Raw genomic sequence first — 19461 nt, forward strand, 5'->3', positions numbered from 1 at the left:
CTAAGGTGTTAACAAGGTTTCACTGATTTGACCTACTGGCCTAGATCTAGGCCCAAGAAGAACCAGTCTCAAAGTTGTCCCATATAAAGTAACATTTTAAGTTTCATTACGACTGAGCAAACTTGTGGCCTGTAGAGTGGTAACAGTAATACTGTTGATGACGCACGACAAAGAAGTATCAAAATAGCTCACATTGAGAAATTCAAGGTGAGGTAAATAGTAAAAAAGTGTACATGATTTTTCACGCCATTTATTGTTTTTCTAGCATCATTTATTTTCTTTCTAGCATCATTTATTTTCTTCCGCAAATTTGAGTTTTGATATTTAAAGAGACCTTTATATGTAAACAATATAAGATTCAAGTTCCATTTTAACACATTGATGTTTTCTCCAGCTATCAGACTTTACCAATTTAGAAGTTTCCAATAAATTCATTTTCTGCAAAAATTCTCTGTGAGTATGCTTCTTCGTCTATTTAATTACGGTTCCACCCAGTATGTTTATTTCATTTACTAGTAGCTGAACACCTGTACACAACATCATAACTTCTTTGTTGTGATGCTAATCTGATCTTAATTACAAAGTCTAAGTGCGCATGTGCACGTCTGGAAATCTCATTAGTAATTCTTCACTATGCTTCAACCTGATATATATTCCGTATAGGATATCCCTCCAAATTAATTTAAGGGAAACAAACGAGACAACATTTATGCTGGGTTTCCTTAATATCTTTTTTATACTCTCATTACTGTAGACAATTTTATTGATCTATCCGCACGGTTTCGTGCGGTCAATATACTAATACAGAGGAAAAAATCTGAAGTTCGCATTCTTCACAATCTAGTATATAGTATTTTATTTTTTAAACTCAAGACACATTAAAAAGGTGGTAAAAGACCTATTTATCTTGTTTGTTCACAAGATGCTAATTGTACAACTTTTGGATTAAAAATGAGAAACCCCCGTATCTTAGAACTTTATTTTAAGGTCTAAAATGGACAGTGATATTTAGGAAGATTTTTACTCTATAAACATTTTACTGATTTAATGTAGATCGCAATACTTGATGTATTATTTAGTCAGTGCAGCATTTTCATGAAGTTCATGTGGAGGAAAAACACACAAGGTTGTGCCGGGGGGGGGGGGGGGGGGAAGCTTTTAAGATGCCTCCAATATCTGGCGAGTTACTATGTGGCAGTACGAGCGCGGTCGGTGACAAATCTGAATGTGACCTGCAAAATCACTTACAGCCTTAAATGCAAATTTTAATTCATACTGCCATGCAAGACGTGTAAAATTACACTAATTTCCATTCATAAATGCGTATAAAAAGTTTATTTATTGTAATGGTAAAATGGCGATATACAGATTAAATTCAATAGTTTCGCAAGTTGTTAAAGCTTTCCCACGCTCGTTTCAACCACCTATTCACTTTAATAGACATCTTACAACTCCTTTGTATATTCAGTCACATTCAGTGTCTATCATTTCGTTAGTGTTGTCAACGCTGTATTTGATATTGTAATTTCTTCTTAAGGTATCCTTAACATGCAGCATTTTCCCTGTCAACAGTTGTTGACTGCAGCGACTTTAGTTTAGGAATGAGACTGTGTTAACGACTTTCAAGCCTATGATTTCCATGGGGGATCATTTGAAGTGCGATTGGTACGTTAAATCCTCAATTCTTTTTCTATCAAAAGATACTGAAGGGATGTTATTTAACACGTTTCTTATATTCTTGTTTTATATGTCAATGTAAATTACGTTTTACTCAGGATAAGCTTAATTTATATCAATCATATTTAAACCGACGAAAAGTACCATTGATACTTTTGCAGTTATTTTATGAAAAGAATGCATTTTGGGTGTTTTAATGCCGGTACAATTAATATTGTATTCAGAATCAATGCTTTCTTACACCTACACTTAAAATCTAGTATTTCACGAAACCTAATTACTTTTGTGTGCATATTAGCCTTTTTCTGACATGAATAAATGTGCAATAGGGCAATTTAAAAACATTATTCTGAAATGTGAACATAAGTGGTGACTAACAAAACAACAAAAAAAATCAATTATATTTTCCATTAGTACAAACGATTTTTATGATATTTTTCCTAAGTTCTCACGCGTACGGTCGATTTCATCTATTTTATCACCAAAACGATCGGGTACACTTCAAATATTTTAAAGTGAAGTAAACCGGAGACAAACACTCATGTTTTCACTGTAAACATTTACGACTGAATGGATGCCGGTCACACGACTAGAAAAAATACACTCTGGCAGGCGTGTACGGCACGTGTGTCAGTAATCACGTGCAGCGTTATTACTTCATTGTTTATTTCTGTGGCAACTGTTTAACAGCCTACTCATTATTGATTCATCATATATTACAGGTTTAAATTGGAACCAGTCACATACTCAAATTTTCCGCTATTGTCTGTAACTTCGCGTGTTACTGAGAATGCAAAAATAAGAACACGGTTATAATATAACCGAACAGAATTTGCTTCAATCCACAAACACGCGTTGTTTCTCAATATATATTCCGTCCAAACAGGACCAAAACATATATTATAACATTTTTATTACTAATTCCGTTCGACAACGCATTTTTTTTTTTGAAAATGACACAATTAATCTCAAGATTTTATATCAACGGAAGTAAAATGAGTTCAATCTAAACTAACTGATCCCTTGGCTTACAGCTAATAGATATATCTTTTGAGGTAGACTTTGTTAATATATATCATTATATTTTCTCTTGAAATGCTTTGGGCATCAGTATATTCAGGTAATTTTTAATTCATGTTTGTTTCGTGTCCTTTCCGCAGCAACATGGTACGTAATTTATATTAATTCTAACTTTTCAAAATTTCCTAAAGTTTACATGATATACCTTTTCTAATGCACACATGCAACCAAACCGACTGGTTGTTAAATATATCTGGTAAACATTTATATGCCCGTGCATTAGTACCAGGTGTATGTTATTTATCATCTCGAAATTTCGAAAGTGACTAAGTGGAAACTTCGGGGTACTCATCCGAAATTTCGTTTTATTAACTACCATAGTATACTAGATATATAGGAAATACTGGTCAGCGTTCACTCTTAAAATATCACAATATTAACCACGTTTAAGACTGGTAGGTTTTCAATCCAGTTTGAGCCCTTGTGGCAAAGAAATATAAATATATCCTACATGCACGTGCACTTTTGAGTCCTACCACAGAAGGTGACTAAGTTCCTAGGTCGAAATTTCGAGTTGATCAATATCATACACCTGGCACTATTGCGCCTCCGTACCGTCTTGTGCGGGCTGGTGGGCACAAAAACATATCTTGAAATAAAACACCGCTAAGAACCCTCAAACGAATTCAATAACTCTCAAAATTAGTTAATGCGCAAGAAATTTGACTGACGTCTTTATGTTAATCATGTTAAACAAGATCGAAAGAAATTGCAATTTCATAAACTACCGGTCACTTGGTACATTTGTATGTGCGGTGAACGCGAAGAATTGCCTGTTAGAGTTTTTAAATAAAACATATGTATACATTTTTGTAATTATAATTATCAAGTTAAGCATAGCTATGAGAAAAGAGGCATTGCTTTATTAAATCTATATATGGATATCATAACAAAAGAATTCTTTCATTCAATCAGTATAATTCAGTATATTTTTTAGTAAAAAGCGTAGATCAATGAAACGGTACCTTTATAAGTATTACGCATGACTAAACCATATTCATTTCGTGTGAAAGTGAAAGATTTTCAATAAATGCACGGTTAAGGCTCAACCAGGGAACTATTGTATGAAATTACTTTGAATCAGAACTGCGAGGTTAAAGCATATTTTCAAAGTTCCCACAATGTACAAATAGAAAAAGATAATCCATGTTCACCGTGGCCACTTTCTTTTAAACAAAACAACATAGCGTTTGAAAACCTCCGCTAGGGTGTTAACCATGCAAGTAATGAGTAGGTCTATATATATTTCTTTTTAATATTTTCAGAATATACAAGAACTCTCAGTTTCAGACAAGAATCTGTCACTGTCTGGCTAGCATTTTCAAACAAAGATATTATCAAACATTCAATATTATTTTCAAAATGGACCAGCAAATTCAGAATTTTTTTTTCCAGATTTTAAATATACACGTATAGGAATGATAGCGGTCAAGAGGAAGTTGAAAAACGATGGTAATACAACATGGCTTTGAAGACTCCTGACGTATTTTTGAAGTGTACGCTCATAGGGAAATGTGACCACCCCCTCTCGTGGCCATCTCATCTATTTTTTGACGCATCGGAATATCTGAACAATCTTGTAAAACCTAACGACCAGCATTCGTGTGATAATATATCATAATCGGGTCAACAGTTCCTGAAGAAAATTATTTCAAAATTTCACTTCATACATATATGGACATATGACAACACTCCATAGGGGACACGTTTTTTACTAATGTGTATATTTTTTTCTGAAAATGGCAGCGGATCACAACATTTCTATGAAAATTGTTTCAAAATCAAACCAGCAGTTTAGGAGGAGACTTTGTTTTTTTCTATTTTGTTTAAGATATGTGCAGCAAGCGGTATTAATTGAAGAAATTAAAAGACGATAATGCAACTGATTCCGCATTTCATCAACTTCCGCCGAAATATCGTTTGAAGAGAACACAGGAGGCGTATGACAAACGATCAAACAGTTCACCTATATTAAACGCATTGTACTCTGGTGGGCTAAACATTGCAGAAAAAATGATTGTTGATTAAGCCTGAAGCATTGCATTTTAATATTGAAGTGAAAATGAAATAAAAATAATTATTTTTTCTCATGGTTTGAGGAAAGCTTATTTCGTAAGAAAACATGGTGGTGGGGACTCACCATGTGTCGCTACAGTAATGGTCGACTTCCTGTTCATACATATTCTTGATATGGAACTCTCGATATATTGCAAGTAACGTGTAAAAGGTTGACAGTATACAATTATCGACTTTTTCATAGGTTGATATCAGGATTTATCAACCCAAAAAGAGTTATATTCACCGAGCCGAAGGCCTATGAAAAAGTCAATAATTGTTTTATTACATGAATAAATGTATAGTCAGTCTAGTTATTACAATTGTAACTTTAATAAAGAAATAAGGAATAAATTTAGACCAAATCAGGTTGATATTGGTTTTCCTTCGATCTATTTTTATTTTCGTACTATTTATAACCCAAGATAAGTTGATATGATATGTACTCATTACTTTTTGAACCGTTTTCAGCCAATCAGAGAAACTATAGAATACAGTCATGTAATAATACTATTTTATATTTCTGAAGGTAACTCGTATGGTTAACAGTCACATATGATGCACACACCACTGTGAGTTCGAAACATCACTTGGTGTGCAGAATTCTTCATGTGAGAAAGCAATCCTGCCAGCTTATGGAAGGTCGGTGGTTCTACCCAGGTGCCCGTCCATGCCTGAAATAATGCTCGTTGGAGAGGCACCTGAGGTCTTTTTCCACCATGAAAAGCAGGGAAGTCGCTATATCGCCTATAATTGTGTCGGTTTGACGTTAAACCCAGCAAAAACAAATACGATGGAGTTTCCATAATCATGATTACATGATATTTGGTTTTATTGACAAACGATATTTGCCAATTATTGGCACAACATCATAACGGACGTGTCATACCAGTGTGTTCTCGTACCTTTATATTTATATACAATACTTGCAAAAAATGGTAAAATGATTTCACCAATATTATTGGAATATAAAACATAACGGGATAAAATCAAATTACTGTGTTTCATCTTATAAGAGTTTGTAAGGATACAATATCAACAAACCTGAGGCCATAATTCCATGCTTTACTTCCACAGCAGTTAAAACCATTTCCGGTAGCAGCACGAGAAATGCAGAACGCATCTGAAGTAATGGTGAAAATGGCGGGAACTGTTCCCAAAAATGACGCAAATGTTCTACTTTTATCTTGGCCCCCAGTGTATTTGAATTTGAATCTAGGGCATGGTCCCTGCCAAGTTTGGTACCGTCGTTTGCTGTGTTTCCAACTTTCAAAAATGAGAAGAAAATGAAGAGAGGCAGAAATAAGACAGCTAACACTATCAACGCAATGTACGCACGAAGTTCTCCGGGAGTTTCTCCGCCCCATATTTCCTCATTGTTTAACTTCCGGTAACGCGACACACCCTCATACGTTACGTAACAATGGACAGTCAGAGCGACTAAACAGTACACTATGGACCACAACGAGTTCAAACTTGAACTTCTAGTTACCAGCTCCATGTTTTTACATTATACCAAACTGCACAGGTATCCTAGGAATTCTGCTACAAATCTCATGTAGCAGTCCGCAGATTTTTTGTATGCATATAGCTGCCAAGAATTGTATCAGTTGATTTTCCTTTCAAATGATTTCGTCAGCACTAACCCAGTTGTCTGAAATAAAACAGATAAAACTTAATGAAAGAACATAAAAATTCAACAGAAAAGAGATAAATGAAGCATAACTTTCAGCCACTGTCTGCTCATTGGAGAATTTAATAGCGAAATATGCACCGGTTTATACTAAAATTAATGAGAAGTGTGCCTGTTAGAATTTAGATTGAAAAGTCTTAGAAAAAACATTGTTTTCAGTTATATATATTCATATAAAAACTGAATTCCCGCAATTAAGCAATTGAATGTAACTTTGTTTCAAATTGTTTGTGAACACCATCAAATAATGTTACATACACAGTCATATGCCTCGTCACTGAAGTTGTATCATTTCTCATACAAGAGCAAATGACTAGATTGATACCAGAATAATGAGAAAAATGAGAGCCGTTTGATCAATACTGGAAAGTTACATTTAACAGTCTCGGAATTGTCAGAAATGTTTACTTAATAATTGCATTACAAACAGGCCGTTCCCCCCGTAAATTACATTTGTTTATGAATGTTTAGCTATAAATTTGACCGTTAATTTGTACAAAAGTAATCATTATTTGAAACAGTCATGCTAAAGTTTCCCACTATTCTCAGTCTTATTTAAGTATAATGTAAGTAAAAACAACTTAGTTGCCAACACGTAAACGTTTCCAAGAAGGACATTCCCTAATTTTCTGATTAAATTCTCAGTATTTGCATTCTTCTTCACGTTATTTTTCTCTGGCACGTATTTTCCGTCTTTTATTGCAAAAAAAAAAACAAGATAAATCTCAGCACTTAATTTTGAGACGAAAATGGTCCAAATTACCAATCCGTTAAGTTTACTGTACCTGCAATATGGCTTAAAAGGTTCAGGATGGGAGTTATTTTAATTGATTTAACTTTTGGAGGCTGGAACCACAGAACTGAAAATTCCACAAAGACGCAAGAAAAATCATTAAAATCTAGTTTTGGTGATTTTCGGGTAAAAATAGGTGAACGTATTGCACATGCGTATAGCAATTTATCGTATGTCATTTCAATCATTTAGAATTAAATCCAGGTTTCAGGACACTAAATGTTAAGACGAAATGACCGAAATTACCCATCTATTATTGAACTTTGTTCCTATTTCAACACAGGACGAAACTAAAACCAAGGATATATGTGAACCGCGCCATGAGAAAACCAACATAGTTGGTTTGCGACCAGCATGGATCCAGACCAGCCTGCGCATCCGCGCAGTCTGGTCAGAATCCATGCTGTTCGCTAACAGTTCCTCTAATTCCAGTAGGCTTTGAAAGCGAACAGCATGGATCCTGAACAGACTGCGCGTATGCGCAGGCTGGTCTGGATCCATGCTGGTCGCAAACCCACTGTGTTGGTTTTCTCATGGCGCGGCTAATGTTATTGTTTCGTAGTCCTATACATCAATAATAAAACTTGAAAACATTGAAAATAAAAGTTTTTTTTTCTCGCAACTGTTCTTTACTTTCACACATCATGCAGGTGTGTTATTTACCATCTTTTGACATTTGAAGTATTTCAAAAAGTAGCTAATAAAGTACGAACCAATACCGTGTTTGACCGACAATGCCAACTGAAATATTCAGTAACACTGACTGTTTATTTTTCCTTTGAGTAACAGAAAATTGGAAAAAAGAAAGCGTCAAAAAGTGTTATACGCAGGCGCCGTGTAAGCTGCACCTGTGCCAAACATGTTGTAATTATTCCAGACAAAAATCTGTTTTGATTATGTTGAACTTCCTTCATAACAAGAGTGTAAGATCCGAGTGCAAGAATGTTAGCAGACAGTTACCTAACCCGTGATAACGGACGATTCGCACCTGTTACCGGAATCTTTTATATGATAAAGCAGAATTAGGAAATGCACATTATAATCGAGATTGGTTTGCTACCGATATTTATCGAGCAAAATTTCCCAGAAAGGTGGGGACTATTTTCTACTGTGACTTCATTTACTGCAAATTTCCAAAGCCGTTTGTGCTCTGTCTCTGCCTCGCATGTATAAACCGCGGTAAAAATAAGATTAGAATTTAATGCGACATAGCCACCGCCATACAAACGAACCGAACGAGACTATTTATGTCTTGTCGTACTCGCCTCCTTGTTACTCTACAAGTTTGACATGGTGTTCTTTACCAATTTGTAATCACGACACCGATCATAAAGGTTTTATTCGTTTGTGATCATGGGAGTCCAACAGAATTCCTCTCCAGCCAGTGTTAGGGGGAACTGGGCGTGTGTGGGTTGGTGCGTGCCGTGAGAGGTTACCTCTCATGAACCGAGGCTGCTATTATTTTGTTTGGTTGCTTTTGATCGCAAAATTTGCCCGCTAGTAGTACAACACTGTTTTGTAAAATATCATGTATACTTGAATGAGTTTACTCAACAATGTTATAACGAGGAGCAGATATCGGTCGGTAATCACTTAATAATACGTTCACTTCCGGTTTTGTAAAAATGCTTTCGATTTCTTAGCCATTAACAATGAATGCTTCGCTGGACAGAAGATGAAAGGGAGATCCACGGCCAAATCGATGAGACAGCATTATATTTTCCCTTTGTATTACTGTTAACATCCAGCCTGTATAAAGGAATTTTTCTATCGATTTAACATTTTGTAAAAACCTTATATTGTGTGTGATTAAAGCTGAACCGTGGTGTGTGTGTGAACATTATTCCGGAGCAGGTAAACTGTCACGTGATGGCAACTCACTTTCAAGAAACTTTTCCTAAATGTAATTAAAGAATTTCTCGTTGTTTCAATATTAACATAACTTTATCAGATGATGATATATGACGTTATTTTTCAAATTTTATTCTTTATTCAAATCTTCGAAGAAAAGACAAAAATATAATTATTATAACCTTCCGTTATAATTACCCCGTATTTACCCATTTCAACATTCTTCCATATATTAAAGTATTCCTACAAATTAAATTATTCTCGGCGTTTGGTTTCACTTATTACCGAAAATCACTATAAGGCCGTTTACAAGTAGACAGGCGATCACCCCATTATCTCCGCGTTGATGACTAGATAATCCACGGTAAAATCCTCCGGATTGTGTCGATCTAGATTTACTGTCAATTTACTTCAAATTATATATCTTCAACGTAGGTAAAACTTTATAAAATCAGCTTTTATAATCGATTTTCACTCTATTTGACTTTACAACTGTGCGAAATAACAAGACATATATTCTGTTCATGAGTTGCTCCACCATGTGTTTGGTATTTAATATTCATTTTTGAATGCCTGTTTGCCGCGTTATGTTTGAACCACCAGTTACGAAAAAGCACACATGCATCCCAAAAAGATGATAGTCAAACATGAATGAATGTCGGAAATGTATAAACACAATAAATCAGCTTCTAGCCATATCGTCACCAAAGTATTCCCATTCACATAACTCTGATCATATAAAATTCCAGTTTAAGTGAGTCCATTAATGGCTTCCCAAGCTGAAAGCAACTGGAAATAGTGATAAAGTGTCTAGAATTGTAATTGTGTTGTAGCGAAATCTGGTTTAACCTATCGTAAACTTACAGTCCAATAATTATGTTAGTGACGGTATCTTGGCACGACTCAACGTTATTAAAATAGAAAGAAACAACTTGGCGGTACGGGACTGTAGGTATCGTGTTTATTTAGTTTTTCTTTAAATCAAATGTCACAAGCCCGCACGTTTAGACGTAACAGCACTAATGCCACGTGCCTGCCCGTTTGGATGTAACAGCGCTCGTGTCACGTGCCTGCACGTTTGGATGTAACAACACTTATGTCATTTATGTCACGTGCCTAAACGTTTGGATGTAACAGCATTTATGTCACGTGCCTGCACGTATGGAAGGTACAGCACTAATGTCACGTGCCTATCCGTTTGGATGTAACAGCACTTACGTCACGTGCCTGCACGTTTGGATATGGATGTAACAGCATTTTTGTTAAGGATATGGATGTAACAGCATTTAAGGTACGGCACTAATGCCACGTGCCTACACGTTTGGATGTTACAGCACTTATGTCACGTGCCTGCACGTTTGGATGTGGATATAACGGCATTTATGCCACGTGCCTGCACATTTGGAAGGTACGGCACTAATGACACGTGCCTGCACGTTTGGATGTTACAGCACTTATGTTAAGTGCCTGCACGTTTGGATGTGGATATAACAGCATTTATGCCACCTGCCTGCACATTTGGAAGGTACGACGCTAATGACACGTGCCTGCACGTTTGGATGTTATGTGCCTGCACGTTCGGATGTAACATCATTTATGTCACGTGTCTGGACGTTTGGATGTAACATCATTTATGTCACGTGCTTGCACGTTTGGATGTAACAGCATTTATGTCACGTGCCTGCACGTTTGGAAGATACAGCATTTATATCACTTGCCTGCACGTTTGGGTGTAACATCATTTATGTCACGTGCCTGGACGTTTGGAAGGTACAGCATTTATGTCACGTGCTTACCAGGGTCGAGACTGTGACTGGTCAGTTTATAAGTGTGACAGCCTACCTTAGAGGTCCCGTCCGGTTATTTTACAAGATAATATGCCGTCGTCACTATTAACAGCAGCAGTGTATTGATAAGATACCAGGCACCATCGGCAAAATCATAGCATCATGTCTTGAAGAATAATCAGTGATATTTGACAACTGACGTAATTTATTTTCTTTATCTGCAATAAGGTTTTAGCGAAAAGCGAGGCAATATTGTCTATAGAATTACGCTGATATTGAAGCTGATATTGAAAGAAATGATAATGCTCCCGAAAAACTGAAGTGGCTAATACCTTCATAGAAGAAAACAGCCATAATATCCTGAAATGACCCTTTGTTGGTTAAAGCCCGCTTGGGTCCACAGGAGTCGGAGTTGTAATTGATTTTCAGTATATCGAATGTGACAGAAATTTGTTCGTGTACATGAATGTTTTATCCTAAATACTTCCATGGTATCATAACTATAATTTATGTTTCAGAAAACAAAAATTATATTTCTATATTCAAACACAGTTGTTGTCCTTGAGAAGCACTTCAAAATATCTCTCCAGTTGTTATCTAGAAATCTATGATAAGAACACCGAGCTTCCTAGTACATTCTGCTACTATACTTTCACATTTGATTATACCCCCGAGATGCTTATAGAACACCTGGTATAGACCAGTCTATCATCGTTAATATCAGTCATATTTCTAATGGTGTACAGTACCAAATTTAAATTACATTTTAGGCTGGCGTGCACAAGCGCGTATATCAGCCTAAAAATTCCATACGACCATACTAGTATGCAAATATTTCTGAAATCTAAATTATGGGCAACATAAATAGTTATTTTTAGTGCACCGATTTTCATGCATTGGTCAAAATAGAAGTTAATCTTTTGTTAATCAATAAATATATTTCAACGATGTTGTATTTGTTCATTTTTGGAAGATTTAAGAAAATGTTTTAAAATGCGTTGATAATTACATTTTTAGAATTACTACGCATTTCAGACGTCGGGAATCAAACTAATGATCTCCCTTTTTGTGACCCCAGAGTTTTTGTTGGGAAGGGGGATATTTAGATGTACCCCACTAGTCCGTACGCAAGAAACGTATTACCACACAGAGACAGGAAGTGAGGGCCCCATCACATCTAGTTGAACTTATTCTTTAAAGTATTTATTCCGAAACATTCTCGCTTATCAGAGGTCTGCCATGGTTCTTAGTGTTTGTCTCGGGATGTTGACGAACCTCTGATGGATGAGAATGGTTCTGGCAATGAATGTGAGACTATGGAGGGGACTTACAGACAGAAGTGCGAGGAAATGCGGGACACAAGAATTATAACTCTGTCCTAAATAATTTCCGAAATGTATTTAATACTAATTAAAGTTTATTTTGACAGTAACTTTGAGGTACTTATTGGAATTTATAGAAATAAGAGAAAATGCTCGGTGCAAGAACTAAAACTATCATGAATAATTTACATTAAAGTTCTCCCTATTTGAACACATATTTCCTATTTTTTACCATAGACACAATGTGTTTTTCACCATGCTTGGACAGTAGCATCCCACATTACCTCTCTCAAGCGTATCAACATCACTGATCTTAAAAGTACCCCGTGTTCGCGTTAGTTTGACATGGAACACTCATAATGGTTCAGATTGCCAGACCGCCAGCCTTTCAGGAGTTTCAGTACTTTGATTATCACTATTATGCAAATGTTTTACTGTTTAGTCTATCGGAAAGTCATGTAAAAGTGAACTTTAATTTGGAACCTGGCTGTTTATAATCAGTTTGTTCAAATTATACTCTTATTATTATTCAACATGAATAAAAATCTAATGTTTTTCGTTTCTCAGTTTTTTCATGTTCTGTGAGATGAACTTAACGTACGTGAAGTACTAAAATATTTATCAGTATGCTAAATCTTGTGATATCGCTGCACTGACAATGATTGCGCTTTGCGTGCCAAAATATGCATTCCACTCTCAACACTACATACGTGACGGTACGTATCATGGCAACAGATAATGTTTATACGATTTTTCACTGATTATTACCGTTAACAATGCAAACAAGACACTTCTTGCGGTGAACAGTGACTATATTTTTATATCACGATGTTTGAATTAACTTATAAGTACATGTTTAATCATAACATTTTAATGCTTAACATGAATTTTAGAAACAGGTGAATAAACGGAAATACAAAACATCTGTTAGTTAGACTATTAGAACCATCTGGTACGAATCTTACGGATGTATTAGCCTCCTACATATCTTTCAATACACTGTCGGTTGTGAACACTGTGCCGTGCAATACTAGCTTGCATATAATGCCAAACCAAAATATTGCTTACTCGCAAAAGGCGCACAATTTTATGAAAAAAGCATTTAAATTAGATTGATAGGACCTATGCAGTGTAAAAAAAAATCTGTAAAAAGATCCTTTGGAAGCATAGAATGCAGCCAAGAACAATAATAGCAGACTTGGTTTGACTGAGTTTGTTCATGAGAGGTACTTAAATGTGCAACACCTCTCACGCCCCCTAGCACCGGCTTAAGTCGAACTCTGTTACACATCTAATGAATGCCCAAAGGACCAGAAAATATAACAACACTGAATCCAAGTACGGGGAGACTTTTTACAGCCGCAACACGGCACTTAAAGATTGCTGTTGTGATAGTTAATAAAATCTGTAAAAAGATCCTTTGGAAGCATAAAACGCAACCAAGAACAATAATAGCAGACTCGGTTTGATTGTGTCTGTTCATGAGAGGTAATGAAATGTGCTAAGTCATATCATTCAAGTAAACAAGTGTGAGAACCAGCTTATATACAAAAACTTTCTTCGTCGCAAAAGGGACACACCTAATATGAACATGCAAACAGTGTTATGTAACCTGTGTAGTGCATGTCAGATCAGCACATTGAGCACATTTGTAAAGTTCCAATACATGCCCACAAGTCGTTACATATAAAAAGATATAAAAATCGGAAGCAGACGAAATGGTAGCTGGTACTTGCTAAAATTACGTTATGTATTTTTCATCATACGGGGGTGAAAGATATAGAAGTAAGGTACTCAGTCATAACAACTTTTAGGAAATACAATAAGAAGAATTTCTGAAACGCTTGAATTCTATGGTTTTTACTGAGGAATAATACATTACAACTTCTCTGACTGTCCGACTTAAAGTAATAATTTAGTGGACCGCACCATGGCAGTGTCCTTGATTAGCATCGGATGGAGCGTAATAAAACCTTTAAATCTACTACTAAAAGAGAATTGCGCTCCTTTGATTACGCATTACATTCAAACAACAAACACAGGCATCAATATGTAATTTCTCGTTGATCGATTTAGCTAACTTATATGCATTAGAAACATTATTTGGTAAGAAAAAGAAAACTTAACCACCGCTGTCATGTTATACTATCATCCTATCATCGTACTACACTATCATACTATTCTGCTATCCTAATATCGTACTTTACTATCATTCTTCCATCATACTATCCTGCCATCCTATCATCGTACTTTACTATCATTCTTCCGTCATACTATCCTGCCATCCTATCATCGTACTATACTATCATTCTTCCATCATACTATCCTGCCATCCTATCATCGTACTATACTATCATTCTTCCATCATACTATCCTGCCATCCTATCATCGTACTATACTATCATTCTTCCATCCTATCGTCGTCTCCTATCATCGTACTTTACTATCATTCTTCCATCATACTATCCTGTCATCCTATCATCGTACTATACTATCATTCTTCCATCATACTACACTGCCATCCTATCATCGTACTATACTATCATTCTTCCATCAAACTATCCTGCCATCCTATCATCGTACTATACTATCATTCTTCCATCATACTATCCTGCCATCCAATCATCGTACTTTACTATCATTCTTCCATCAAACTATCCTGCCATCCTATCATTGTACTATACTATCATTCTTCCATCATACTACACTGCCATCCTATCATCGTACTTTACTATCATTCTTCCATCAAACTATCCTGCCATCCTATCATCGTACTATACTATCATTCTTCCATCATACTATCCTGCCATCCAATCATCGTACTATACTATCATTCTTCCATCATACTACACTGCCATCCTATCATCGTACTATACTATCATTCTTCCATCAAACTATCCTGCCATCCTATCATCGTACTATACTATCATTCTTCCATCAAACTATCCTGCCATCCTATCATCGTACTTTACTATCATTCTTCCATCATACTACACTGCCATCCTATCATCGTACTTTACTATCATTCTTCCATCAAACTATCCTGCCATCCTATCATCGTACTATACTATCATTCTTCCGTCATACTACACTGCCATCCTATCATTATACTTTACTATCATTCTTCCATCAAACTATCCTGCCATCCTATCATCGTACTAAACTATCATTCTTCCGTCATACTACACTGCCATCCTATCATCGTACTTTACTATCATTCTTCCGTCAAACTATCCTGCCATCCTATCATCGTACTATACTATCATTCTTCCATCATACTACACTGCCATCCTATCATTATACTATACTATCATTCTTCCATCATACTACACTGCCATCCTGTCACCGTACTTTACTATCATTCTTCCATCAAACTATCCTGCCATCCTATCATCGTACTTTACTATCATTCTTCAATCAAACTATCCTGCCATCCTATCATCATACTTTACTATCATTCTTCCGTCATACTACACTGCCATCCTATCATCGTACTATACTATCATTCTTCCATCAAACTATCCTGCCATCCTATCATCGTACTTTACTATCATTCTTCAATCATACTATCCTGCCATCCTGTCACCGTACTTTACTATCATTCTTCCATCAAACTATCCTGCCATCCTATTATCGTACTTTACTATCATTCTTCCGTCATACTACACTGCCATCCTATCATCGTACTATACTATCATTCTTCCATCATACTACACTGCCATCCTATCATCGTACTTTACTATCATTCTTCCATCAAACTATCCTGCCATCCTATCATCGTACTATACTATCATTCTTCCATCATACTACACTGCCATCCTATCATCGTACTATACTATCATTCTTCCATCAAACTATCCTGCCATCCTACCATCGTACTATACTATCATTCTTCAATCATACTATCCTGCCATCCTGTCACCGTACTTTACTATCATTCTTCCATCATACTACACTGCCATCCTATCATCGTACTATACTATCATTCTTCCATCAAACTATCCTGCCATCCTATCATCGTACTTTACTATCATTCTTCAATCATACTATCCTGCCATCCTGTCACCGTACTTTACTATCATTCTTCCATCAAACTATCCTGCCATCCTATCATCGTACTTTACTATCATTCTTCCATCATACTACACTGCCATCCTATCATCGTACTATACTATCATTCTTCCGTCATACTACACTGCCATCCTATCATCGTACTTTACTATCATTCTTCCATCAAACTATCCTGCCATCCTATCATCGTACTTTACTATCAATCTTCCGTCATACTACACTGCCATCCTATCATCGTACTATACTATCATTCTTCCATCATACTACACTGCCATCCTATCATCGTACTTTACTATCATTCTTCCATCAAACTATCCTGCCATCCTATCATCGTACTTTACTATCATTCTTCCGTCATACTACACTGCCATCCTATCATCGTACTATAATATCATTCTTCCGTCATACTATCCTGCCATCCTATCATCGTACTTTACTATCATTCTTCCATCAAACTATCCTGCCATCCTATCATCGTACTATACTATCATTCTTCCATCATACTATCCTGCCATCCTATCATCGTACTTTATTATCATTCTTCCATCATACTATCCTGCCATCCTGTCATCGTACTTTACTATCATTCTTCCATCATACTACACTGCCATCCTATCATCGTACTATACTATCATTCTTCCATCATACTATCCTGCCATCCTGTCATCGTACTTTACTATCATTCAGACAGAAGGTCTACGGATAGGAAATCAGAAGAAAAATACATGCACAAATATTTATGATATAAATTTTACAAACAATTATGTGAAAGCTTTGGGAATGTACTTTGGTAACAAAAAAGACGAATGTAATAACCTTAACTGGAATGAAAAAATTCTGCAATGCCAAAAACTTCTCTCAAACTGGAGCAAAAGAAATTTAACATTTTATGGGAAAATTCTTGTATTGAAATCTTTAGCTTTACCAAAGTTCACATATTTATTGCAAAATTTAGAAGTACCTAAAGATATCATTAACCAGATTAACGCCATATTTTTTAGGTTTCTCTGGAATGGTAAAAATGATAAAATTAGACGTTCAATTACAATTAGCCATAAAAGTGATGGAGGCCTTGATATGGTAGATATTGATTCTTTTTCTAAAACAATGAAAATTAAATGGGTAAAAAATTTAACTTCTGCTGAAAACGCGAATTGGAAGGTTATCCCTTCTTTTTTCCTAAATCAATATGGAAGGAACTTTTTAGTATTTAGGATGAATTTAGATTCTATTAAATCACTACCACAGTCAGAACTTGTATTACCTGCCTGTTATAAAAATGTACTACAAATATGGATAGAGTTCAACAGACCTCTCCACAACAATAGTAAACTAGAAACTTTTGATAAAATAAGACAACAGTTAATATGGGGTAATAGCTTCATTAAGCATAAAGGAAAATGTATTATATTCAAAAAGTGGATAGATTCTAATATACTTTTTGTTAATGATTTATTGTCAGAGAAAGGTGAACTTGATATAACTAAAATACTCAATAGTCTCAAGGTAAAAAATAACTGGATATCAGAAATAAATATACTGAAAAACGCAATTCCAAAGGAATGGAAAATAATTTTAAAATCAAAAGACTCTTATTTGACTAAAGTTAGAACAAATTTAACCTTCCCTGATGTAAAAAGGAAACCTTTTACTGACGTTACCAATAAGGATATATACATGGTACTTGTTAGCAAGAAAATTGAATCATCGTATATTCATAGGTATTGGGAAACACAAATTGGTCATCAAATAAATTGGAATGCATTTTACTATTTTTTAAACAAAATTATTCCTGACAATAAAATCAAACAGCTAAAGTATAAATTGATTCATCGTATTGTTGCTACAAACTTGAATCTTTTTACTTGGAAAATAATAGATAGTCCGACAGTTGTCATTTCTTCATTAATTGCAGTTACTTATCAGATTTCTGGAAGATCGTTCATGAAGCACTTAGTAAGTGTGGTTTAAATAAATCGGTGAAAAGTATGAATAACATAGTAATTGGTTACAAAATTGATTATAAAGAATACCAGGGTATTAATATTTTACTCAGTATAATAACATACTGTACTTACAAGACGTATCTCTTCAGCGAACGAAGAAAGAAATTTATTAATATGATCGAAATATTGCACACTGATATATTAACTGTGGTTAAATATTTGTCAAGAAATAAAGATTATAAGTTACTATTTCTTAATAAATTTCTGAATGCATTAGAATACTATTGCTAAAGAAATTATATGTAATGCTTATCACTTTGTTTGAAACATAAAACATCTTCTATATTACTAATCTTACATATTTGTATGTTATATTGTGACTTCACTTGTGTAATATTGTGGACTTTGTCAATAAACATGCTGTTTTATGAATAAATTTGAAAAAGAAAAAAAAAACAAAAAAACTTTACTATCATTCTTCCATCATACTATCCTGCCATCCTGTCATCGTACTTTACTATCATTCTTCCATCATACTATCCTGCCATCCTATCATCGTACTATACTATCATTCTTCCATCATACTATCCTGCCATCCTGTCATCGTACTTTACTATCATTCTTCCATCAAACTATCCTGCCATCCTATCATCGTACTATACTATCATTCTTCCATCATACTATCCTGCCATCCTATCATCGTACTATACTATCATTCTTCCATCATACTATCCTGCCATCCTATCATTACACTATCATATCATAGCCTACCATATTACAATCGCCCTCGTACTTTCCTACCATCCTACTGTCCTACCACCGCGCTTTGGTAACTACGCAATGGACGATGGTATGATATTAACAAAATATAAATCCATATTCTACTCGCACTATTTTCAGAACACAGAGTCACATTCTGGACAGGACAATAAAGTTTACAGTCAAACTAACAACCCCTTATCGGCCAATTGTCCTACCTGCGTTTGACCATATAGGTAGTTTCATCATTTACAATACATTTTCAGTGATTTCACTCATGACATTCTCTTCTTTAGTATAACGAGGCAGTAAACATAGAGAAAATGGCAGGTTTAAACCATTCTTAAATTCATACGATATTTTGTACATCAGTTCCACAATATAGATATATAGATTAGAAATAAAAGTCTAAACATTTCATATCAGC

At 35.3% G+C, this 19461-nt stretch overlaps 1 protein-coding gene across 5 annotated transcripts in view; it reads right to left on the reverse strand.

Annotated features, from left to right (window-relative positions):
• LOC123547018 (uncharacterized) overlaps positions 1-19461 on the reverse strand; it is a 36551-nt gene that overhangs the window by 12912 nt on the left and 4178 nt on the right. For 4 of the 5 annotated variants that reach the window (XM_045333756.2, XM_045333757.2, XM_045333753.2 and 1 more), the window contains exon 2: positions 5857-6466. In XM_045333756.2, the coding sequence (XP_045189691.2) occupies positions 5857-6313 (457 nt within the window). In that variant the 5' untranslated portion in view covers positions 6314-6466. Of the gene's footprint in view, positions 1-5856; positions 6467-9434; positions 9566-19461 lie in introns of those variants that run through there. The other variant, XM_045333755.2, reaches the window with a different exon arrangement.

The sequence above is a fragment of the Mercenaria mercenaria genome, chromosome 9 (assembly GCF_021730395.1).
Source record: "Mercenaria mercenaria strain notata chromosome 9, MADL_Memer_1, whole genome shotgun sequence".
Taxonomy (NCBI): domain Eukaryota; kingdom Metazoa; phylum Mollusca; class Bivalvia; order Venerida; family Veneridae; genus Mercenaria; species Mercenaria mercenaria.